At 45.2% G+C, this 25246-nt stretch overlaps 1 protein-coding gene across 2 annotated transcripts in view; it reads left to right on the top strand.

Moving 5' to 3' along the window:
* The window catches only part of igdcc4 (immunoglobulin superfamily, DCC subclass, member 4), a 229898-nt gene that overhangs the window by 166042 nt on the left and 38610 nt on the right, over window positions 1–25246 (top strand). The window contains exons 12-15 of one of the 2 annotated variants that reach the window (XM_038813329.1): window positions 5160–5267; window positions 12560–12734; window positions 19377–19504; window positions 22482–22652. In XM_038813329.1, coding sequence (XP_038669257.1) covers window positions 5160–5267; window positions 12560–12734; window positions 19377–19504; window positions 22482–22652 — 582 coding nt within the window. The remainder of the gene's footprint in view (window positions 1–5159; window positions 5268–12559; window positions 12735–19376; window positions 19505–22481; window positions 22653–25246) is intronic. The other variant, XM_038813330.1, reaches the window with a different exon arrangement.

Genomic DNA, 25246 nt, shown 5'->3' with positions numbered 1-25246 from the left:
CAGTTTGATTTTTCAACTGGTTTAGACTATTTTTATAATTTGCAAATTTCTTATTTCTTATACTGGAAATTAAACATTGTAAAGTAGAATTATAAGTTGAAGTTAGTTACCGTATTCCAAGTAAATTTTAAAATCTCCAGCTACCTGCACTTCTGAAAGCTGATATGTTGGCTCAGGGTTAATGCTGTAAGCAAACTCTCCATAATTGGTGATACTTGAAATGAGATTCTTTCCTTAGTTGTAATATGATGCCATCGAGCGTGATGCACCATTCGCAGTGTGACAAAAGTAATTGTATCATATGTTTCTCAGTGTTCAAACAATGCATGTTCCTTTGCTTCATTGCACTTGAATAGATCTTCATTGGCTCAGGAAGTTACACATCCCACTTTCATCAGACTACAGTATTCCACTTCATACTTCAAATAATTATATCCAGCAACGAAATGTGAAGTACTGTTTTTTTTCTCCATTGTACAGTGCAAAGATTGGTGCAGACTAGTGTTGTATCTGTAAAATCTCAGATACTTCGACCAGTATTTTAATCAAATGTTTGCCCAGATGTCTTTATTAGCGAGGACATCCTAAGTATAAAGTCAAACCAATTTTATTCAACAACAACAATATTAACCCTTAAAATAAGCCAAACCACATACTAAAGATTCCCAAGATTTGTTATACTACCTATAAAGATGACTTCGGTTGAGCCATAGGTCTGATTCTCTGAGTCTCTCGGGTCTGTCGTCATGAAGATGGGTCCTGCTGGTTTCTTCCTTCCTTCTCTGATCAGTCTCCCGGATGGTCATGGTCAGCTTCCATGTCGGGTTTTCACTGAGGTGTGTCTTGGATGTCTACCTTTACTCCCCTCCCTTCGCACCTTTCCAGAAACTTCTCTGGCTTTCCGCCAGTGAGGCCTTGGGAGGGGGTGCCAAGACCCAAAGGATTAGGAAATGGCTGTTTGACAAGACACTGGGGCCCGCCCTGGAGTCCATCCCTGTTGGTGTTGTTCGCATGTAACCTATTTCCATATAAGGTAATGGCGGGAATTCTGGACACCCAAATGTCTGGCTCAATCTGGGCAACCCAAAAGAAATTGGTGCATATCAATTGAATTGATGAACACCTGGGGCTGAATTCTCCGCCGTCAGGATGTTCTGTTTTGCCGGCAGCCCGTTGGTTTGCCGACGGCGTGGAGCTGCCCCACAATGGGAAACCCCATTGACCAGCCGGCAAAATGGAGACTCCCAATGGCGTGCTGAACCAGAAATCTGGCACGGTGGGACGGAGAAACCCGCCTCTGATGTGTCATCGACTGGACAGGTCCAGCCATGTTCTGTCAATTTGTTTATGGGTTGTGTAGTTTTCTGTGGTCAAGTCTGAATTCCCATCAGCCTGCCTGAGGTTTGACTGCAGTTTGATTTAAAGTGTCCAATTCTTTCATTTAAGATATCCAATTTAATCTGACCTACAATTAGGCCATGTCAGGTTACCACACCAGGAAGAGTTTTCTTAACTTACTGTTATTTAATTAGGATCATTAGCAGAATGTCACAAATATAAATTGTACATCGAAGCAACTATAACTGAAGCACAGTTATCAGCACAATAGTATTGGAATATAGATCATGGGTAGAAATTAGTCAAAGCCCATTCTTGGTCTGAGGTTTGGCACAGTGGAGGAAATACACCACCAAAGCAGAAACCTGAGGATTGATAGAAATTGCTCCATGGCCTAATCTGCATACACACTAAGCCGCATCCATAGGCAGCTCGCCCAAAGGAAGGAATCAGTTTTAAAGATTCTGCCTTGCTGGTGGTCACACTCCGATATGTCCTAAGAATGGTTTTGAATGGGAGAGAGGGATTTTCCTAACTCTGAGAATCTTGCACTTTCCATTGTGGCGCTAACAATTGTACACAAAGACTCTAATGCAGTACAAGAGAGGCTTTATTACAGTGAGATACTATTCCTCCGGCATCAGCTGTAGAATGGCATCTCAGTGAAACTTACAAATATTTATACTGCTCCCTGTGGGCGGAGCTAGCCGGCAGGAGCTTACCGGAGAAACCTGTAATACAGGTGTGGCCATACATCCCCCTACTGCAAGCACACATATATACAGTGGTTAGATCACCACACCAGCTTCATTGGAAGGTAATTTTGCAGAAAAAAGGATGTTCCAGAAACAGCATTTATTGGCAGCCATGAAAGTGGTGAAGAATTCTCATCAAGGCAGGCTCGATGTTTTCCCTGCTCGTGAGGTGACCAGTTTGTAAAGTGAATCCTTTTTTAGATCCCTAATTGCTACATTGATGGCACCTATTGCCGGTTTTCATCTCTGCCTCGCTAACAAGTCTAAAAGTAACCTGCGTGAATCTAGCAGCGAGACCAATGCTGTCATATATTGGACACAGGCAATCCCGTTACAAAATTGTAATGCTTTGTGTCCTGTTTCACTTCAAAACATGTGCATTGCATACCAATTTCTATCCCATTCTTACCGTAGATGAACTTGGTCTCAATTCTGACAACACGCTTTGAAAGGACAACAACCACAGCAATTACTTTTTTAAAAATAATGTTTAATAATTACGAGGATGCTACCAGGACTTGATGATCTGAGCTATAAGGATAGGCTGGGCGTTTTTTCCCTGGAGCATACGAGGCTTAGGGGTGACCTTATAGAGGTCTACAAAATAATGAGGGGCATAGCTAAGATATTTAGTGAACATATTTTCCCAAAGGTAGAGGAGTCTAGAACTAGAGGGCATATGTTTACGGTGAGAGGGGAGAGATATAAAAGAGAGCAGAGGGGAAATTGCTTCACATAGAGGGTGGTGAGCATCTGGAACGAGGTGGTAGAGGCAGGTCCAATTTTTTTCCTTTAAAAGAACAGTTATACAGTTACATGGGCAGGGTGGGTAAAGAGGGATATGGGCCAAATATGGGTAAGTGGGACTAGCTTAGTGATAGAAACTTGGCAACATGGACCAGCTGGGCCGATAGGCCTGTTTCCATGCTGTAAACATCTATGACTCTATAATAAATTTAGAGTACCCAATCATTTTTTCCAATTTAGGGGCAACCAACCTAACCACATCTTTGGGTTGTGGGGGTGAGACCCACGCAGACACGGGGAGAATGTGCAAACTCCACACAGACAGTGACCCAGGGCCGGGATCGAACCTGGGTCTTTAACGCCGTAGGCAGCAGTGCTAACCACTGGGCCACCATGCCGTCCAACCACAGAAATTCCTAAAGATGCATTGGAGCTTCAACTTTGAAGTACTGTGATAATTGCAGACAATTTCAGGCAAAGCTAGAACTTGAAGATTATTGTTAAAATGGATTTTGTCGTTAATAGATTAATTGGCAAAACTAGTTTGAGCATCATGTTTCTTCAAACAAAGCATCAGTGAAGAAAGCAGTGTGGAGAGAGCTGGTTACAGATTCAGCATAGGTTTTATGAACAGAAAATTTTGCTTGCTAAACTTATTAGAGCTGTTTCACAGAGTTCTGGCAAAATAGATAAGAGGAGCCAGTGAATGTAGTACATTTTGGTTTGCAGAAGGCAGTTAGTAAGATGCCACAACTTTTTGTTACTCAAATTAGGGCTCTTGGAACTGGGGATAATATATTGGCATGGATTGGCTAATGGATAGAAAACAGTAGGGATAAGCAAGTCATTTTCTGGATGATAGAGTGCCACTAGTGGAGTACTGCCTCAGCCATTTTACAATCCACATCAATAACCTTAGATGACAAGACCAAATGTAATCTAAGAAAGTAAGCTTGGAAGAGGATGCAAAGGGGCTGCAAAGAAATAAAGACTGGCAAGTTGGTGGCAGATGAGTATGCTATTGGGAAATGTGAAATTATGCACTTTGGTGGGAAGAATTTAAGCAGGATTATTTTAAAAGGTTAAAGACAAGTAAATGTTAGTGTTCAGAGAGATCTGGTTGTCCTTGTAGAGAAGTCGCACAGCATGCAATTAGGAAGGCAAATTTTATGTTCATGCAGAGGAGTTGGCTTATGAGCATGAAGCTTTACTGCAATTATCTAGTGTTTTGGTGAGACTATATGTAGAGTACTGTGTATAGTTTTGGTCTCCTTACCGAAGGAAGAATATTCTTGGCTGGAGGGGATGCAATGAGGTTGACTAGATTTGTTTTGTGGAATAGATTGGCTGTCGTTTGAGGAGAAATTGAGTAAAGTTTTGATTTTACAAGAAAGAGAACCAATTACTTTGAATTGTATAAAATTAAAAGAGCCTGGCAGGATAGATACTGAGAGGATGATTCTCCCAGCTATGTGCAGAAATAGATGTTATCATGTCAGGATAATGAGTCAGAAGGGGGCGCAGTGGGTAGCACTGCTGCCTCCGGCGCTGAGAACCCGGGTTCGATCCCGGCCCCGGGTCACTCTCTGTGTGGAGTTTGCACATCCTCCCCGTGTCTGCATGAGTCTCACCCCCACAGCCCAAAGATGTGCAGGTTAGATGGATTGGCCACACTAAATTGCCCCTTAGTTGGAAAAAAATGACCAAAAAAAAGGTTAGGGGTCAGGAATTTAAGACTAAGGCAAGGAGAAACATCTTCATTTAGAAGGTTGTGGTTCTTTGAATCAATATACTCTGTGGACCAGGCAATAAGGCTAGAAAATGAAAGTGATGCATAAGATTGGCATGACCTCTGTGAGCTGTAAGACTTACTCTTGCTCCTATTTATTATGTTCTTAAGACCCCTCTTGTCATTAGCTACTCCCACTGATTTTAATAAGTTTTGGATGCCCCTTTCTGCTCAGCACAGATATGTAATGGGAGACTTGGTGGAGAGATATGATCTTGTCCAAATTTGAAGAGTAGCAAATGAATATATTCCTTAGACTCAGTTACAAAACCATTTACCATGTTACTGATGTTTAAACATATAGTTCCTACTTACAACCCAAGGACTGAAGAAAATTGTAGTCTTATATTTCTGCATGAGTGTATCTATAGGTCTATAGGGTGTGCTGGCTTCTTTCAACTGAGTAATGGCGACATTAAAAATGACTGATTGATTTAGATCGGTTGCAATATCTTTAATTGATACTGTGGCAAAATGCTTTGGTTTATCTCTTCAGGAAACTTAATGGATTTATTTGTTTCCTCATTTAGTTTCAGACAAACTTTATGAAATCAAGTTGATTGCATTCAATAAACAAGATGATGGATATGCAGCAGTATGGAAAGGAAAAACTGAAAAAGCACCTGCTCTAACCATAGGTAAGCACCAGTGTGAACATACCCATGCTAACTGCTGGAAGTGCTTGGTAAATAGAATTGATCATGGTGATGTTATGATCTCAGATGGTGTTACAACTGGATGGAAAGACGCCAGAATAGAACCCTGGTTCAAAAGATCATGGGCAGTTTTCACCATTGGCTGACGGCAAATTCACAATTCTCCGTCACCTTGATGGCGGCGTCAATGGGTTCCGGAACGCACGTACAGTAAACACTGTTTGCATTTCATTAGCAGACTCAACCCTGTATTCTCGGGCCCTCTGCACCTCTCCACCTCCGATGGGCCGAATACCCAACTGCGCAGTTCGCTTATGCTTTTGAAAATTGTTAAACTAGGGCGACATGGTGGCGCGATGGTTAGCACTGCTGCCTACGGCGCTGAAGATCAGAGTTTGATCCTGGCCCCGGGCCAGACACTGGCCAGGCTGTCTGTGATAAGGGGGGGGGGGGGGGGAACGACGACGGGGAAATGGGCCATGTGGCCGGGGTGACCTTCCAAGTGACTGGGACGGTGTCCAGGCACGGACCGCCATTGCTATGGCCTGTAATTTGTCAGGGGGTTGGGAAAACGAGCTGTAGTCCAGAAGCCAGTGTTGAGAGTAGTGAGGTACTGAGGAGGGTATCAAGGTCGCAGGAGTGTACCGGAAGACAGAAAGGTGGGTTGAAGTGTGTCTACTTCAGTGCAAAGAGCATCCGGAATAAGGTAGGTGATCTTGGAGCGTGGATTGGTACTTGGGACTACGATGTTGTGGCCATTACGGAGACATGGTTAGAACAGGGACAGGAATGGTTATTGGAAGTTCCGGGGTATAGATGTTTCAGTAAGAGTCGGGAAGGTGGTAAAAGAGGTGGAGGAGTTGCATTGTAAATGAAGGATAGTTTAACGGCTGCAGAAAGGCAGTTCGAAGGGGATCTGCCTACTGAGGTAATATGGGCCAAAGTTAGAAATAGGAAAGGAGCGGTCACATTTTTAGGAGTTTTCTATAGGACCCCAAATAGTAATAGAGATGTGGAGGAAGAGATTGCAAAACAGATTATGGATGGGTGTGGAGGTTTCAGGGAAGTTGTCATGGGTGATTTTAACTTTCCAAATATTGATTGGAACCTCTATGGGTCGAACAGTTCGAATGGGGCAGTTTTTGTACAGTGTGTGCAGGAGGGTTTCCTGGCACAATATGTGGATAGGCCGAGGACAGGCAGGGAGGAAATGGCCGTGTGAGAGAACCATGGTTCTCAAAAGAGGTTGAATGTCTTGTCAAGAGGAAAAAGGAAGAGTATGTAAGGATAAGAAAACAAGGTTCAGTTGTGTCGCTTGAGGGTTACAAGGTAGCATGGAATGAGCTAAAAAAAAAGGGCTTAGGAGAGCTAGGAGGGGGCATGAGAAGTCCTTGGTGAGTCCGATCAAGGAAAACCCCAAGGCTTTTTACTCTTATGTGAGAAATAAAAGAATGACCAGGGTGAGGGTAGGGCCAGTCAAGGAGAGTAGTGGGAACTTGTGCATGGAGTCAGAAGAAATAGGAGAGGCGTTGAATGAATACTTTTCTTCAGTGTTCACCAAGGAGAGGGGCCATGTTTTTGAGGATGAGTGTGTGATACAGGCGGGTAGGCTGGAGGAGGTAGATGTTCTGAGGAAGGATGTAGTAGCAATTTTGAAAAAACCTGAGGGTCGACAAGTCCCCTGGGCCAGCTGGGATATATCCAAGGATTCTTTGGGAGGCAAGGATGAGATTGCAGAGCCTTTGGCTTTGATCTTTGGGTCCTCTCTGTCTACAGGGATAGTGCCAGAGGACTGGAGAGTGGTGAATGTTGGTCCTCTGCTCAAGAAAGGGAATAGGAATGACCCTGGTAATTATAGGCCAGTTAGTCTTACTTCGGTAGTGGGTAAGTTAATGGAAAAGGTCCTGAAGGATAGGATTTATGACCATTTGGAAAGATGCAGCTTTATCCGGGATAGTCAACACGGATTCGTGAAGGGTAAGTCTTGCCTCACAAATTTGATTGAATTATTTGAGGAGGTAACTAAGTGTGTAGATGAAGGTAAAGCAGTTGATGTTGTATACATGGATTTTAGTAAGGCGTTTGATTAGGTTCCCATGGTCGGCTCATGAAGAAAGTAAGGAGGTGTGGGATAGAGGGAAATGTGGCCAATTGGATAAGTAACTGGCTATCACATAGAAGACAGAGGGTGGTGGTGGATGGAAAATTTTCAGACTGGAGACCAATTACCAGTGGTGTACCACAGGGATCATTGCTGGGTCCTCTGCTATTTGTGATTTTTATCAATGACTTGGAGGAGGGGGCTGAAGGGTGGGTTATTAAATTTGCTGATGACACCAAGATTGGTGGAGTAGTGGATGAGGTGGGGGGCTATTGTTGGCTGCAAAGAGGCATTGATAGGATGCAGAGCTGGGCCGAAAAATGGCAGATGGAGTTTAACCCTGATAAGTGCGAGGTGATTCATTTTGGTAGAAAAAATTTAAATGCGGATTACAGGGTCAACGGCAGGATTCTTAGGAATGTGGAGGAACAGAGAGATCTTGGGGTTCATGTCCACAGATCTCTGAAGGTTGCCACTCAAGTGGATAGAGCCGTGAAGAAGGCTTATAGTGTGTTAGCGTTTATTAACAGGGGGCTTGAGTTTAAGAGCCGCGGCGTTATGCTGCAACTATACATGACCCTGGTGAGACCACATTTGGAGTATTGTGTGCAGTTCTGGTCACCTCATTATAGGAAGGATGTGGAAGCATTGGAAAGGGTGCAAAGGAGATTTACCAGGATCCTGCCTGGTTTGCAGGATAGGTCTTATGAGGAAAGGTTGAGGGAGCTAGGGCTTTTCTCTTTGGAGTGGAGGAGGATGAGAGGCGACTTAATAGAGGTTTATAAGATGATGAGGGGGATAGATAGAGTGGACGTTCAGAGACTATTTCCTCGGGTGGATGTAGCTGTTACAAGGGGGCATAACTATAAGATTCAGGGTGGGAGATATAGGAGGGATATCCGAGGTAGGTTCTTTACTCGGAGAGTGGTTAGTAGTGGAATGGACTGCCTGCTGTGATAGTGGTGTCGGACACTTTAGGAACTTTCAAGCGGTTATTGGATAGGCACATGGAGCACACCAGAATGACAGGGAGTGGGATAGCTTGATCTTGGTTTCAGACAATGCTCGGCATAACATCGAGGGCCGAAGGGCCTGTTCTGTGCTGTACTGTTCTATGTTCTATGTAATGCAGCCATTTTGTTGTGCACCCTACTAACCACCCACCTTGCCCACCGATTCTGCAGAGTGGCACTGGCCGTATGGGTGCCCCCTCATCCCACCCTCCGCCATCCACCTTCCCCACCCAACCGACTTCCACCGGTGGGGCATCACGGCTGGGATGGTGTGTTGGGAGTGAAGTGTGTATTGGCGGCTGCAACTTGTCAGCCTCTTGAGTGTCAGCCTCGAACCCCCAAATCCCACACAGTTTCTCATTGGATTCTATTATGTTCCACTTGGCACTAGTGCTAGTCCCTCAACAATAGCTGAATCGGTCCAGATGCGGCACCAGTTTTGCTGTCGTGGGAGTCCACGTATTCTGCGCCGGCGTCGACTCTTACTCACAGAAATGGAGAATCCAGCCTCCGGCCATACTAGTCTGAAAACACCCGATCTCATCTGATCTCGGAAGCTAAGCAGACTCAGGCCTGGTTAGTACTTGGATGGGAGAAATGGAGAATCTAGCCCCATAGTTTTTACGTTTTGTAATAAAACATGGAACAACGGAGTCACTGGACCACTAATTAATTTTAACATCATGAAAATTATATTTATTAAACATGGAAAAAATTGGATTCTAATACAATACTTCTTTACCCCCCCCCCCCCCCCCCCCCCCCCCCCCCCCCCCCCCCCCCCCCCCCCCCCCCCCCCCCCCCCCCCCCCCACCTTAACAATGACACACACTCACTTAACTCCAGACTTCTTAGATGATCTTTCGGTTCCAATTTCCTGGTTATCTGGACTGTGCTTGCATCTTTGCAACTCCCTTGTCCTGTGCAGCCTTTTCTGGCAGTGTTAAGAGTTGTTCACTCCTCAGTGACCTTATAATAATAATATAATGATCTTTATTGTCACAAGTAGGCCTCCATTAACACTGCAATTAAGTTACTGTAAAAAGCCCCTAGATGCCACATACCAGCGCCTGTTCAAGTACACAGAGGGAGAATTCAGAATGTCCAAATTACCTAACAACACGTCTTTCGGGAGTTGTGGGAGAAAACCGGAGGAAACCCTCGCAGACACGGGGAGAATGTGCCGACTGCACACAGACAGTCACCCAAGCCGGGAATCGAACCTGGGACCCTGGATCTGTGAAGCAACAGTGAAACCCAGTGTGCTACCGTGCTGCCCTGGCTCCAACTGCTTTGGCTTTAAGTTAAACCTAAGAACAAAGGAAATCCCTTTCCTCTGGAAGTGGCCTCCTGCTGCTGGGCAACAACTTCTATTTATTCTTTACACCGTAACCTAAGAACAATAGGAACACAGTTGGAACTTAACCAACCCCTCACAAACACCTTTATCCAACATCCAAACTATAGGTTTTACCCTTCCAGGCACTGAAACATTAATAAAACACACCTAAAACTATACCTTATCTCTAACGTTTACCAATACAAATTTAAATCCGTTAAAACTACCTTTATTTTCCTAACATGAGCACAGCCAAAAGAGCCGAACAGTGGCCCAGAAAGTTGAAATTTTTTCAGTGGAAAAGGGATGTTTGACATGCAGTTCTTATTTCTCCATGTCAAACTTCTATGAATGAAATGATTTTGATTTGATTTGATGTATTGTCACATGTACCGAATACAGTGAAAAGTATTTTTCTGCGGCCGAGGGAACATGCACAGTACGTACATAGTAGACAAAAGATTAATCAACAGAGAACATTGACAAATGGTCCTTCGACAAACAGTGATTGGTTACAGTGGGGCCAAACAAAAAATATACATGAGCAAGAGCAGTATAGGGCATCGTGAATAGTGTTCTTACAGATCGGTCCGAGGGGGAGACATTGAGGATTCTTGTAGCTGTGGGAAAGAAGCTGTTTCTATGTCTGGATGTGCGAGTCTTCAGACTTCTGTATCTTCTGCCTGATGGAAGGGTCTGGAAGAAGGCAATGCCTGGATGTGAGGGGTCTCTGACAAGACAATGCTGCCTGCCTTCCTGAGGCAGCTGGAGGTGTATACAGAATCAATGTGGGGGTGGCAAGCTTGTGTGATGCGTTGGGCTGAGTTCACCACATTGTGCAGTTTCTTGCGATCTTGGACCGAGCAGTTGCCATACCAAGCTGTGATGCAGCCGGATAGGATGCTCTCTAGCGCACATCTGTAGAAGTTTTTTAGAGTCGATGTAGACATGCCAAATTTCTTAGCTTTCATCGGAAGCAGGGACGTTGTTGGGTTTTCTAGACTGTTGCATCAACATGAGTGGACCAGGACAGACTGTTGGTGATGGTGACCCCCAGGAACTTGAAGCTGTCGACCATCTCCACTTTGGAGCCATTGATGTAGATGGGAGTGTGTGGCATGCTCCACTTCCTGAAGTCGATGATCAGTTCCTTGGTCTTTCCAACAGTAAAAGAGGTTGTTTTTGGTACACCATGCAACCAAGTGATTTATCTCCCAGCACAGGGCTAAATCGCTGGCTTTGAAAGCAGACCAAGGCAGGCCAGCAGCACGGTTCAATCCCCGTACCAGCCTCCCCGAATAGATGGCGGAATGTTGCGACAAGGGGCTTTTCACAGTAACTTCATTTGAAGCCTACTTGTGACAATAAGCGATTTTCATTTCATTTCATTTTCTGTAGTCTGATTCGGCCCACCACAGTCGTGTCATCCACAAACTTATAGATTGAGTTGGAGTTAAATCTTGCCACACAGTCATGTGTGTATAGGGAGTACAGTAGAGGACTGAGCACACATCCTTGCGGGGCGCCGATTTTGAGAACTATTGTGGAGGAGGTGCTGTTGCCTATCCTGACAGATTGTGATCTGTTGGTGAGGAAGGGGCTGGTTTAGCACAGGGCTAAATCACTAGCTTTGAAAGCGGACCAAGGCAGGCCAGCAGCACGGTTCAATTCCTGTACCAGCCTCCCTGAACAGGTGCCGGAATGTGGTGACTAGGGGCTTTTCACAGTAACTTCATTTGAAGCCTACTTGTGACAATACGCGATTTTCATTTTCAAGTCGAGGATCCAGCTGGACAGGGAGGGGTCAAGTCCAAGATTGCGGAGTTTGGTTATTACTTTTGTGGAATAATGGTGTTGAAGGTGGAGCTGTAGCCTATGAACAGCAGTCTTACATAGGTGTCCTTGTTGTCGAGGTGTTCGAGTGTTGCTTGCAGAGCCAGTGAGATAACATCTGCTTTGGACTGGTTGCGGTGATAGGCAAACTCCAGTGGATCGAGGCCGTCTGGGAGGCTGGCAGTGATCCGTCTCATGACTACCTGCTCAAAGCACTTCATGATAACAGATGTTAGGGCCACCAGTGGTAGTCGTTGAGGCAGGCTACCTTGTTCGTCTTGGGTACTGGTATTATAGTGGTCTTCTTCAAGGAGTTGGGGACCTCAGAGCAGAGGTGGTGAAGATATCTGCGAATACACTCGTCAGCTGGTCTGCGCAGGCTCTGAGTGCGCGCCCAGGGACTCGGTCGGGGTCCGTCGCTTTCTGCGGATTCACTTTCAAGAAGGCAGTTCTTGCCTCTGAGGCTGCAATAGTGGGTATGGGTGTGTCCAGGACTGTTGGGGCGGGTGGCATTGATACATTGGCTGACTGTTCAAATCGGGCATAGAACTTGTTCAGATCATCGGGTAGGGATGCTCCAGCCCCAGATATTCTGTCTGGCCTTGCTTTATAGCCTGTGAACTTGTGTAGGCCCTTCCATAGTCGTTGTGAGTTAGTGTCTTTGGCCTGGGACTCTAGTTTGATGTGGTATTGTCTCTTTGCATCCCTGATGGCTTTCCGTACGTCGTACCCGGATTGTCGTCTTTGGTACACAGTTCTCGACGCGCTTACTGATGAAGTCTGTGACTGTGGTTGCTTACTCATCCAGGTTACCTGCTGGGGCCTTGAATATGGACCAGTCCACATATAGGAATTAACAGTATTTCCTATAGTTTTGCAAGTTGTTCAGTTGAATCACTGCGTCGAGCCAATAATCTATAATGACTGAATTAGAAGGTAAATAATACATGAAAAAATGCATTACATCTCTGCTTGTTTCTTTTTTCAGATCTCCCAGTGATGCTACCACCCCCAACCCAACTACGGGCAGAATCCAATAGTTCCAGAGCAATTTGGTTACACTGGACTCGACCACCATTCACTACAGTTCAAATTGAAAATTATACTATTCGCTGCAGTCCTTCGGGGCTCAAGAATGCTTCTCTTGTCACTTACTTCACTAGGTGAGTTTGAGTCATGAGAAAGCAATCTTGAATTGGTTGCAATCAATTAGAAGTGAATAATCAGAGTTGGCTCAACATCCTAAACCATGACTGAAGTTCCGTTCTCATCTTATTCCCAAATTTTGATAAATGACCCTTTGTTTCACTTCATTTGCAGATGGTGAATTGTATAGGAACGTATCAAATTTATTGTATAGCTTTGTTGAAACTATTAGTGTGTGTGCCTGACTCAGGGGGAAGGATTCTCCAACCCCCTCCCCAGGCTGGTTCGGAGAATCACCTGGGGCACCGTTCTTTGGGCGGGGGCGGGATTCCCGCCACGCCGGTCAGGGGCCGTTGGTAGCGGCCCCCCCTATGCATGGGCGGTCCTCGGGGGAGAGGGGGAGGCACGGTGGCCTGGCCCACGATCGGGACCCACCGATCTGCGGGCGGGCTTGTTCCATGGGGCACTTCTTTCATCCGCGCCGGCCCCTGTAGGGCTCCGCCAGGGCCGGCGCGGAGAAGAGAACTTCCCCGCGCATGCGCCAAAATACGCCGGTTGTTCCACGCATGCGCGAACAATCGCCGTCCCTTCGGCGGCAGCTGGAGCGCCGTCAACACCTCCGGCATCCACCTAACCCCCGGAGAATTCTGCACTTTCGGGGGCTGTTGATGCCGGCGTGGTTGGCGCCAGATTTCCCGCCAGCGTGGGGACTTAGTCCCCAGAAGGGAGAATCCCGGCCAGGATCTTTGATTTGGAAGCAGCAGAATTTTATAAAAGATTGATTTGGCTACTTTTGGTAGAATTTCAAAGAAAGCTATATAAAAGAAAAATTCCACTCTGGTAGAACATTTTACCTGCAAATTCTGATGCAGTGTTGTGTGCTCCCTGTCGATTCTTGTGGGAGTTTAGAACTTGTGACTTCTATGTTTGAGTGTTCATAGTTGAAGAGTATGGCCTGCATGTGTGTGTTCCAAATATGGTTGTTTAATTTTCTAGCTCTTTTTCTCCATTGAAAGACTGTGCTCAGCAGTCCACGGACATATAGATGGTGGGTAGTACCTTTTAGCTGCAGTTGATATTTGGTCATTAAATAACAGTAAGAAGTCTTACAACACCAGGTTAAAGTCCAACAGGTTTGTTTCAAACACGAGCTTTCGGAGCACGGCTCCTTCTTCAGGTGAATGGAAAGGCTTGTTCCAGAAATGTTTATATAGACACAGTCAGAGATGCCCCGGAATGCGAGCACCTGCAGGCAATCAAATCATCAAAGATGCAGAGAGAGAGGTAACTCCAGGTTAAAGAGGTGTGAATTGTCCCAAGCCAGTTCAGTCGGTAGGCCTCTGCAAGTCCAGGCTTGTTGGTGGGGGCCGAATGTAATGCGACATGAATCCCAGATCCCGGTTGAGTCCGCATTCATGCGTGCGGAATTTAGCTATAAGTTTTTGCTCAGCAATTTTGCGTTGTCGCGTCTCCTGAAGGCCTCCTTGTAGAATGCTGACCCGGAGATCAGAGGCTGAATGTCCTTGACTGCTGAAGTGTTCCCCAACTGGAAGGGAACAGTCCTGCCTGTTGATAGTCGCACGATGCCCGTTTATTCGTTGTCGCAGTGTCTGCATGGTCTCGCCAATGTACCACGCTTCGGGACATCCTTTCCTGCAGCGTATGAGGTAGACTACATTGGTCGAGTCGCACGAGTATGCGCCGCGTACCTGGTGGGTGGTGTTTCCACGTGTAATGGTGGTGTCCATGTCGATGATCTGGCATGTCTTGCAGAGATTACCCTGGCAGGGTTTTGTGGTGTTGTGGTTGCTGTTCTGAAGGCTGGGTAATTTGCTGCAAACAATGGTTTGTTTGAGGTTGCGCGGTTGTTTGAAGGCCAGTAGTGGGGGTGTGGGGATGACCTTGGCAAGATGTCCATCCTCGCTGATGATGTGTTGGAGGCTGCGAAGAAGATGTCGTAGTTTCTCCACCCCAGGAAAGTACTGGACGACGAAGGGTACTCTGTCAGTGGTGTCCCGTGTTTGTCTTCTGAGGAGGTCGGTGCGGTTTTTTGCTGTGGCGCGTCGTCCAGAAAGGATGTCCCGAAGCGTGGTACATTGGCGAGACCATGCAGACACTGCGACAACGAATAAACGGGCATCGTGCGACTATCAACAGGCAGGACTGTTCCCTTCCAGTTGGGGAACACTTCAGCAGTCAAGGACATTCAGCCTCTGATCTCCGGGTCAGCATTCTACAAGGAGGCCTTCAGGAGACGCGACAACGCAAAATTGCTGAGCAAAAACTTATAGCTAAGTTCCGCACGCATGAATGCGGACTCAACCGGGATCTGGGATTCATGTCGCATTACATTCGGCCCCCACCAACAAGCCTGGACTTGCAGAGGCCTACCGACTGAACTGGCTTGGGACAATTCACACCTCTTTAACCTGGAGTTACCTCTCTCTCTGCATCTTTGATGATTTGATTGCCTGCAGGTGCTCGCATTCCGGGGCATCTCTGACTGTGTCTATATAAACATTTCTGGAACAAGCCTTTCCATTCACCTGAAGAAGGAGCCGTGCTCCGAAAGCTCGTGTTTGAAACAAACCTGTTGGACTTTAACCTGGTGTTGTAAGACTTCTTACTGTGCTCACCCCAGTCCAACGCCGGCATCTCCACATCGTCATTAAATAAGTCCATGGACGCAGACGTCCCAACACCAGAATTCCTTTTATTTACAAACCCAACAGCTGGACAACCATGGCCATTCAGTCTGCTGTCTATACCGGGAGTGCCGAGGATCTGACACTCTCATTATATACACAAAAAGGGTTCCCTGATTGCGCCACTAATCAGGGAACTCGTATTCTAATTGACCAATCTCAAAGGCCTGGCCGAAGTCATTACAGTCAGCAGATATACGTGATACTCTATTCTCAGGTTGTGGGGAGAGAAAAATAGGCCCCAACATGTATATAAGAAATAGAAACTTGTTTCACCCTTTTCTGGAACCATTTTGTCTAATCCTCGGCACATCCTGTTTAATCCTATATATAATCTCATAATCGCAGCCCCGGGTCACTGTCTGCGTGGGTTTCACCCCCACAACCCAATGATGTGCAGGAAGGTGGATTGGCCACGCTAAATTGCCCCTTAATTGGAAAAAGAAAATTGGTATTCTAACTTTAAAAATAATAATCTCAGCATTCCTGCAGTGCAGAACGAGGACATTTGAGTCTGCACCGACCCTCCGAAGAAACACCTCACCCAGACCTAGACCCCCATCCAACCCCGTAACCCCACCTAAACGTTTTGGACACTCAGAGGCAATTTAGCATGGCCAATCCACTTAACCTGCACATTTTTGGACTATGGGAAGGAACCAGAGCACCCAAAGGAAACCCACGCAGATACATGAGGATATGCAAACTCCACACAGTCACCCAAGGCCGGAATTGAAACCGGGTCCCTGGCGCTGTGAGGCAGCCGTGCTAACCACTGTGCCACTGTGCTATGATTGAAAGGTGTTTCTTTTACCTCTTGGATTAGTTAAATTTTGCAATCTGCTACAGCCTTTTTGTATAGTTTGTTCTGCTTTCTGACCGTCACTGGGGCAGCACGGTAGCATAGTGGTTAGCATAAATGCTTCACAGCTCCAGGGTCCCAGGTTCGATTCCCGGCTGGGTCATTGTCTGTGCGGAGTCTGCACGTCCTCCCCGTGTGTGCGTGGGTTTTCTCCGGGTGCTCCGGTTTCCTCCCACAGTCCAAAGATGTGCGGGTTAGGCGGATTGGCCATGCTAAATTGCTCGTAGTGTCCTAAAAAGTAAGGTTAAAGGGGGGGGGGGGGGGGGGGGGGGGGGTGGTGTCGGGTTACGGGTATGGGGTGGTGTCGGGTTACGGGTATGGGGTGGATGCGTGGGTTTGAGTAGGGTGATCATTGCTCGGCACAACATCGAGGGCCGAAGGGCCTGTTCTGTGCTGTATTGTTCTATGTTCTATGGTAGGGAACACACCAATACCTTTGCATAAACCTCCTATATGGGGTACTCCTACATAGAGTGAAAAGTTGGTCTGATGGTGTTCAGCTGAGGAATTTGGCCCCCTTTCCTGCAGCCATATATCTTCAACGTTGACACTATTTTTGAAACCTTGCTCTATTCCCTTGCAGATTCAGTCTGTTATGATCCTCTGTGAGTCATGATTGTGAGGAGAATACAATGGTTCATGAAGGAGGTTGGAAAATGGAATCCTAAAAACTATCATTCTTTGACCAATAATTCCTGAATTGGAGCTTCCAATCTGGGTCATGCCTATGGAACTCATCATATTTGAACTAGAGCCTGCTCTGTGCTAATGTGCATCAGTTTGCAAAAGGATGACCAGAGCAATTTGTTTATTTCATTGGAATTGCAGCTTGGAGGCATTGAGAAAGACTGGACGGAAATGAGAAGTGTTGTCAGTTGTTATCCACATATAGTTTTCTTATAAAGACTTTTGCTTATGTGATAATTTGTCCAGTTTTACTAAGGCTGTGAAGTTTAGCAATGCTCTTTTTTTGTGGTGATTTCAGGGCATTTTATATTCAAGAATAACAATTGTGAATATTCTTGTTTAGCTCTTTGACATAGAGGGCTCTTATTAGAAAGTAAGACATCAAAGCAGTTCAGATCATTTTCTATATTAAGTGTGCCTTTACCAGATAGCAATAGATATATCATAACCTCATACACAGTCTCCTGACTTTAAACAGCATCAGTAAATCAAGATATTTAAGACCTTGTTGAAGCTATTTCGCACTAAGTGGAACAGTCAGTTGATCTATGCTGGTAAGTGTAATACTATTTTCTTGTAATGAGAACTGGTTAATAGTGGAGACAAAAACAAATTAGGATGGCATGAGCATAATTGTCAAAGTAGTATCTCTCCTGTTGCTTCTAAGGTCTGTTTTTGATGCCAGACTGAAGTTATTTGCTGCAAGGCACACAACAATTTTTTTGTAAATAAAAAAGGAAACTTTGCAAGTTCTGCAGATGTTAAATAAAACTGCTGGAAATATACAACATCAGTCAAGAGTGAAGACAGGCTAGGAAGCTTTACATTTTTATTATGTTTTGTTAATATGCAGCAGTGAAGATTCTTCCCTTGTGTAAGGTAGTATGATCCAGTAAACAAGTAGAGCTTGTTTATTCTCAAGTAGATGCGGTGAGTGATTTCTTGCAAATTCCAGCAGGTTTAATGGCATAGGCAATTCCATCTAGATTATATATTCATATATTGTGATATCCATGACATTGTTTCCGATAGGGAAATCTTGTGGGCGGGAATCTCTGTCCCGCTGCACCTGGGGCTGGATTCTCTGTTTTTGGGACTATCGTAAAAACTGTGGACTTTCACGCCAGAGCCCTGCAGGGGTCTTGCAGGAACCCGGTGTAAATCTAGCAGCTTTTGCTGCAGATACAGACCCCTGCACTTCCGGGTCGGAGGCTGCGCATGTGCAGGGCGACAGCCTCCAGCGGCCGCTACGTGCTCCATGCCAGACTCAGAGCTCGGAGTTGGACATTAAAAATACGCCCTATTAAATATAGGCCGCGCGCCCGAACATTGCCCTGCTGCGTATCAGCCCGCCTGTCCTTCGATTGCAATTTCGGCGTTGGGGTGCGGAGAATCCAGCCCCAGATTTATGGTGCCCCCCCCCCCCGAATTCTCCATCTCGCCAGCCAGCAAATAGGGTTTCCCATTGTGGGCAGCCTCACGTCGTCGGGAAATCCCCGGGCTGCCAGTGCAATGGAGAAACACGACCGGGAGAATCCAGCCCATGTCTTTATTTAAGATGAAAACTTTAAAAGATTGAGATAATATGTGTAAGCTATGATTGTACATTTTTCAGTCTCATAATGCAAACAGTTAACCGTTACTAACTTATGTGCCATTGGTGTTTGGTGGATTCAGGGAGCTTTTTACCTAAGTCAATAGATATTTTGAAATATAACTCAATCCAATCTGCAGTTATATATGAACAGTAACTGCACATGACTGTAAAAACAAACATTATTTCATGCGTATGTAAAAGTTCAGTGAAGATAAAAACAACACATTATCATTAAATTAACATAATATTGTGTTTATAAACAAAAAGAAAGATGTGCATTTATATAGCATTTTTCACGACCATTGGATGTCCTAAGGTTCTTTATAACCAATGAACTGCGTTTTGAAGTGTTGTCACTGTTATAATGTTCGAAATGCGGCGGCCATTTTTGCGTGCAGCAAGTTCCCACAATCAGCTATGTAATAGTGACCAAATAATTTGTTGTTGTGATGTTGATTGAGAGATTGATATTGACTGGGTTACTGAGGATAACTCCCCGACTATTTCAAATATTGCCATGGGATCTTTTACATTCATCACAGGGGCAGATGGGACCTTAGTTTAACATATCTTTTGAAAGAAAGCACTCCCTCAGTACTACAATGGTGCGTCAGCCTAGTTTACATGCTCAAATGTTGGAGGGGGCTTGAACCTCCAACTTCTGATTTGATGTGAGAGTGCTGCCAACTTAGCCACAGCTGATGCAATGTAAAAAGCATAAATATAAAACATTTTACATTGTGTGTCCATGAATACTTTGCATGTTAAAATGAATTTATAGTATTCAGTATTTTTTGGCTGTTTCTAGCTCTGAAGAAGAGATTTTCATCACGAGCCTGAAGCCATACACCAGGTATGAATTTGCAGTCCAGTCCCATGGAATTGGTGTTGATGGACCATTCAGTGGCATTGTAGAGGGGTTGACCTTGTCTGACAGTGAGTACATGACTGTTACATTGTTAATCACTGATTGTTTCACACTTATGATTAGTGCTCCCAAGATTTCCTTGGTAATCCCTAAGATCTGTTGCACGCCTCACTGGTTCAATATCATTAGAGATAGTGGGGCTGATTTTCACCTTCAGGTTTAGTTTGGTCCATAAACGTTAAGAACTGATGCAAAACCGACTCAATAACATTAATTTCTCTGATATAAGCAGGTTTGCATAAGTATTAATAGTCAGATTTAAAGCCTTAGCAACAATTAATAGGGTCTGACAAGAAGGAAGATTCAAAAACCTTTGGAGAGCTTTAAAAGACATCTCAACCAATTAATCTTGCCCAAGATCAAATAAATAGTAGTTGTTTTCAAGCGAGAAGCAATAATGAAGAGAAAATAAATCCTAGACATAAGTATGAGTCCACGGAAAAGCAATGGAGCAGCTAGAACCTGATACCTTTTCCCCGTGAAGTTGAGCTGGCTCTGTAGCAAAGGTGGTTGCACTCTGCCATCCCACCAACCAAGACAACATTGCAGCATACCTGCAAGTAAATTAAGCAACTTTCAGACCACAGCTGAAGGCATCCACTGAGCCTAGGCATTGATAAACCAGGTCATAACAATCATTCTCCTGTGTGTCTGCTGGTCTTTTCTATCAGAATTAGCAGGTACATGTGTCAGAGTTTCAGAAATGTTGTCATCTCGTGGATGTAGCCAGTTAGACAACATTTATTTGTGGTCACTCTTGCAGACTTTCTTTCATGCAGCGCCGTGTAAATTGTGACCTGCTATGATCAGAGTGCTTCTGAAAAACTTCATAAGCTAGCCAGACAGTCACATCTCACAATAATTTCACTAGAGGTTGTCTGATCAGCTGCCTATGGAAAGAGAAGGGTCCACCATCACAATCTTTGCCAGTGAGGCAATGCCATCGCTAACTTGTGGCATGCATCAGCAAGTGCTGGCAGAGCACAATGTCACTGTCATCTAGGTCTGCCTGATGTCCTTACATAAACCTCCCTCCTCACAAAGGTTGGCACAGATGTTTCCCATTGAGAATCTGATAGAACAATAATATAGTGCAATTGGCTGAAAGAGAAATAAAGCAACTAAAAATCTTTCAATAAAGATCCAGAAGTAGCCAAAAGACCTTTGGAATCTGTGCCCTTTTAACATTTCAGCCTGAGGGTATACCTCAGAAACTCTGGAGGCCAGGTTCTCTGAGCATTTATTGAACTTGGCATCCAGCGTGCTTGCTGGCCAGAGAATGGAATGGGGATTCCACACCTTTCTAATATTGGGATTAAATTCTGGACTGCTTTGGTGAGACCTCGCAACATCAAATCCAATATACATTTGTTTGGAGCCGAAATTGGTCAAGATTTCCATCACAGTTCAGTGCATCCTGTTTTATACCAGTGTGTAATAGAAAATGGTCATTCTCATCAAAATAAGCCAATAGACTTCAGCTTTTGCAAGTGGCTTTCCAGCGTTTTGACTGCCAATTTTTGGTTGGCTGTGATCTTGTATTGTGTTTTAGCTGGTCAGGAAAATTAGTTCATCAAGTTTCCAGATTCCACACCAGAATGACAGGAAGTGAGGTAGCTTGATCTTGGTTTCAGACAATGCTCGGCACAACATCGAGGGCCGAAGGGCCTGTTCTGTGCTGTACTGTTCTATGTATGATCACATCTCTAATAACATTTTGTATTGAATCTAGCGGATGTATCTCCCACAAGATGTTAGATGCAGGTTATGGAAAAGTATAGAATAGTACTTCAGTACAACATTTGGTCTACAAATTATTTTTATTCAAAAAAAATATTTTGTGAATCACTGTGCGGACTTCTAGGAGAGATAAACTGGTGCATTGAAATTGTCAACAAAATTATTGCATGCAATCCAATAGAAGTTTATACAGTGCAGCTTCCAGTTAAACAAACCCCTGGGAGAATTTTTAATTAAATTGACTCAGTGGAAGATTTATTTACACAAAGAAGATGGTTGAATGTAATGAAAAATGCCCTGTAGTAAATAATCAAATATCTTGTATAATTTCGAGGGTCCCTGGGCCAGAAAACAACCTGTTTGAATTGACTAGTAGGGGCTGAAATTTGAATGGTATTGTATGAGTATCAACATCAGGACTGCAAAAAGTGCAAGTCCTGTTCAGGTTATTGACAGCTGTTTTCCCTGCTGGCAGATTTGACATGAGATCTCCAGCAAGCTCCTTTTTGACTAACACATTGGGAAATATCTTCTTGGAAGTTGGAAATTTGAAAGCATTTCTTTCTCAGTCTTTAAAAATGATTTTTGTTTTACATCGTATCTCTTCACCCAAGCTCCCATCACACTCTGTGTTCTGGTAGTTATCATTCTGATTGGATGACCTACTTCCAAATTCCATGTTCTGTCACAGCTGGCTGCTGAAAATCACAAGGTGAACCTGGATAACTTGCCCCCATTTCCTTTGTATTCACTGTGTGGGTCACTAATGGCCCATCTGAAATGAGAAATAATTTTATTTGTTGTCCAATTTGTGGGACAGTGTATTGACATGCCTTTTTAATATTAAAAATGGTTCCGCTAACAAATTGTAGAACTCAATCTTGATTCCATTATCAGAACAGTATGGCATGAAGGGCAGCACGGTGGCCTAGTGGTTAGCACAACCGCCTCACGGCGCTGAGGTCCCAGGTTCGATCCCGGCTCTGGGTCACTGTCCGTGTGGAGTTTGCACATTCTCCCCGTGTCTGCATGGGTTTCGCCCCCACAACCCAAAAATGTGCATAGTAGGTGGATTGGCCACGCTAAATTGCCCCTTAATTGGAAAAAATAATTGGGTAGTCTAAATTTATAAAAAAAAAACAGTATGGCATGCACAAGAAGGGTTAGTGGAAATTCTTGAAGTTGTCTTTCAATAACGTATCCAGTGTGAACCTTAGTTTCTTAACAGTCCTTGTTTCTCCTCAGAACCTTCAACTCCTCCATCAGACATGAAGTTGAATCCAATTAATGCCTATTCAGTCAGAGTTCGATGGCTGCCTCCAACTGAACCAAATGGCATTATAGTTGAATACATTATTTTGTATAATGCAAACTACACACAACCTGATGGCCTATGGAATTCACTATCCAAGGAAGGTGAATATTGGGGAAAAGTCAAAAAATAATTTTAGGTGATAAAACTGTGCTTTGTCCCTCATTAAATACCAATGATCTGTTCTCTTGCATGTGCCACACAGGGAAAATGTCACAACCAGTGTGAAGATTTAGGAGTGCTATTGATATGTTATCTCATTATAACGATACAAGTTATAACACTGCTGCCTACAAGGGGCCTCACGGTAGTATGGTGGTTAGCATCAATGCTTCACAGCTCCAGGGTCCCAGGTTCAGTTCCCGGCTGGGTCACTGTCTGTGTGGAGTCTGCACGTCCTCCCCGTGTGTGCGTGGGTTTCCTCCGGGTGCTCCGGTTTCCTCCCACAGTCCAAAGATGTGCGGGTTAGGTGGATTGGCCATGCTAAAATTGCCCGTAGTGTAAGGTTAATGGGGGGATTGTTGGGTTACGGGTTAAGTGGGTTTAAGTAGGGTGATCATTGCTCGGCACAACATCGAGGGCCGAAGGGCCTGTTCTGTGCTGTACTGTTCTATGATCTATGATCTATGAAGTTGAGGAATCCTTGAAAAATATAGAAATCTTATTTAATAAAGCGACCAATCTCAATAGACACCAATTCCAGTTAGATTAAATTTGTGTTTCCAGTTAGTTGTTTTACCCATGCATTTCTATTCCCTGCATTGAGAAATATCCCAACTTGATCAAATCAAATAATATTAAAATGCTCACGTCCATTATTGTTATGCAGTAACTTATTTTGTGACCCTGAAAAGGGCGAGGTAATGCATTTTGGGAGGACTAACAAGACAAGGGAGTATACAATGAATGACAGGGCCCTTGGAAGTGCAGAGGATCAGAGGGGCCTTGGTGTGCATATCCATCGATCTTAGAAGATAGCAAGACAGGTAGGTAAGGTGATTAGAAGGCATATAGGATACTTACTAGCCGAGGCACAAAATATAAGAGCAGGGAGATTATGGTGAAGCTGTGTAAAATGCTGGTTGGGTCACAGCAGGAATACTGTGTGCAGTTCTTGTCGCCATACTATAGGAAGGAGGGGATTGCGCTAGAGAGGGTGCAGAAGGACGGCACGGTGGTGTAGTGGTTAACACTGCTGCCTCAAGGCACTGAGGACCTGGGTTCGATCACGGTCCTGGGTCACTGTCCATGTGGAGTTTGCACATTCTCCCTTGCCCATGTGGGTCCCACCCCCACAACCCAAAGATGTGCAGGGGAGGTGGATTGGCCACGCTAAATTATCCCTTAATTGGAAAAAAACTAATTGGGTACTTTAAATGGGGAAAAAAAGAGAGTGCAGAGGAGATTCACCAGGGTGTTGCCTGGGCTCGAGCATTTCAGCTATCAAGAGAGACTGGATAGGCTGGGTTTGTTTTCTTTGGAGTACAGAAGGATGAGGGGCACCGATTTGTGGTGTGTAAAATTACGAGGGGCATTGATAGGAAGGAACTGAAGTGTTGGCTAGTGTAGACTTGAGAGATGAACAGACACTTCCAACACTGATGAAATGAAATGAAATGAAAATCGCTTATTGTCATGAGTAGGCTTCAATGAAGTTACTGTGAAAAGCCCCTAGTCACCACATTCCGGCGCCTGTCCGGGGAGGCTGGTGCAGGAATCGAACCGCGCTGCTGGCCTGCTTGGTCTGCTTTAAAAGCCAGCGATTTAGCCGACTGAGCTAAACCAACCCCTGATGAAGGTTCAACTCAATTTTATTAACTACTTCTAACTAACTAACACACGATGACTGTGGGTCTAAGTGATGTTAACTTAAACTAGAGACCTAGGCCTTGTCCGAACCAGTTGATTCTCTCAGCACGTGGTGTGAGTCTGTGCTGGGCTGGATGCGTTCTTGTCACACTGAGAGGCAGCACCCAGAATGAGCGGGAACCGTGGTGCCCTCTGCCTTTATAGTGTGTGTATTCTAACTGGTGATTGGCTGGGGTGTTTGTACATGTTGATTGATCTGTGTGTGTGTCCATCAGTGTGTGTCTGCACCATGATATACTGGTGTATATTATGACAGGAACTTTAATCTTCACTGCTATAATCAGAACAAGCCGATTTCTCTAATCTTTCTTTGTATCTAAAAGTCCTCATTCCTGGTATCATTCTAGTAAATCTCCTCTACACTCTCCCCAGGGCTTTAATTTCCTTCCTTAAATAAGGGGCGGGATTCTCTCAGCCCGGGGCCAGGCCGGAGAATCTCCGTGACTGGCGAGAATTGCGCCGGGACGCGATTTTCCACAGAGAGGAGAAGTGGCGCCGATCGGGGGCCACTCTACGCGCGCCCCCTCCCGCCGATTCTCGGCCCAGGATGCGAGCGGCCTTTACAAAAAGCCCATGGAAAGGTCCTGGGGCGACCAGAGGGGGGGGGGGGGGGGGGGGGGGTTTGACCGTGGGGGGGGGCCTCCATTGTGACCTGGCCCGCCATCGGGGCCCACCAATCGGCAGGCCGGCCACTCGGGCTGGGGGTCTCCTTTCTTCCACGCCGGCCCCTTTATCCCTACATTGTTGCATCGGGGCCAGTGCGGAGAAGGGAGCCACTGCGCATGCACACGTTGGCGCCGGTGCTACTGCGTATGGGTGCTTTGGCGCC

This window comes from Scyliorhinus canicula, chromosome 12 (genome assembly GCF_902713615.1).
Source record: "Scyliorhinus canicula chromosome 12, sScyCan1.1, whole genome shotgun sequence".
Classification (NCBI taxonomy): Eukaryota; Metazoa; Chordata; class Chondrichthyes; order Carcharhiniformes; family Scyliorhinidae; genus Scyliorhinus; species Scyliorhinus canicula.
Note: the sequence above shows the minus strand (reverse complement) of the source record. Positions and strands in the feature narration are given on the sequence as shown.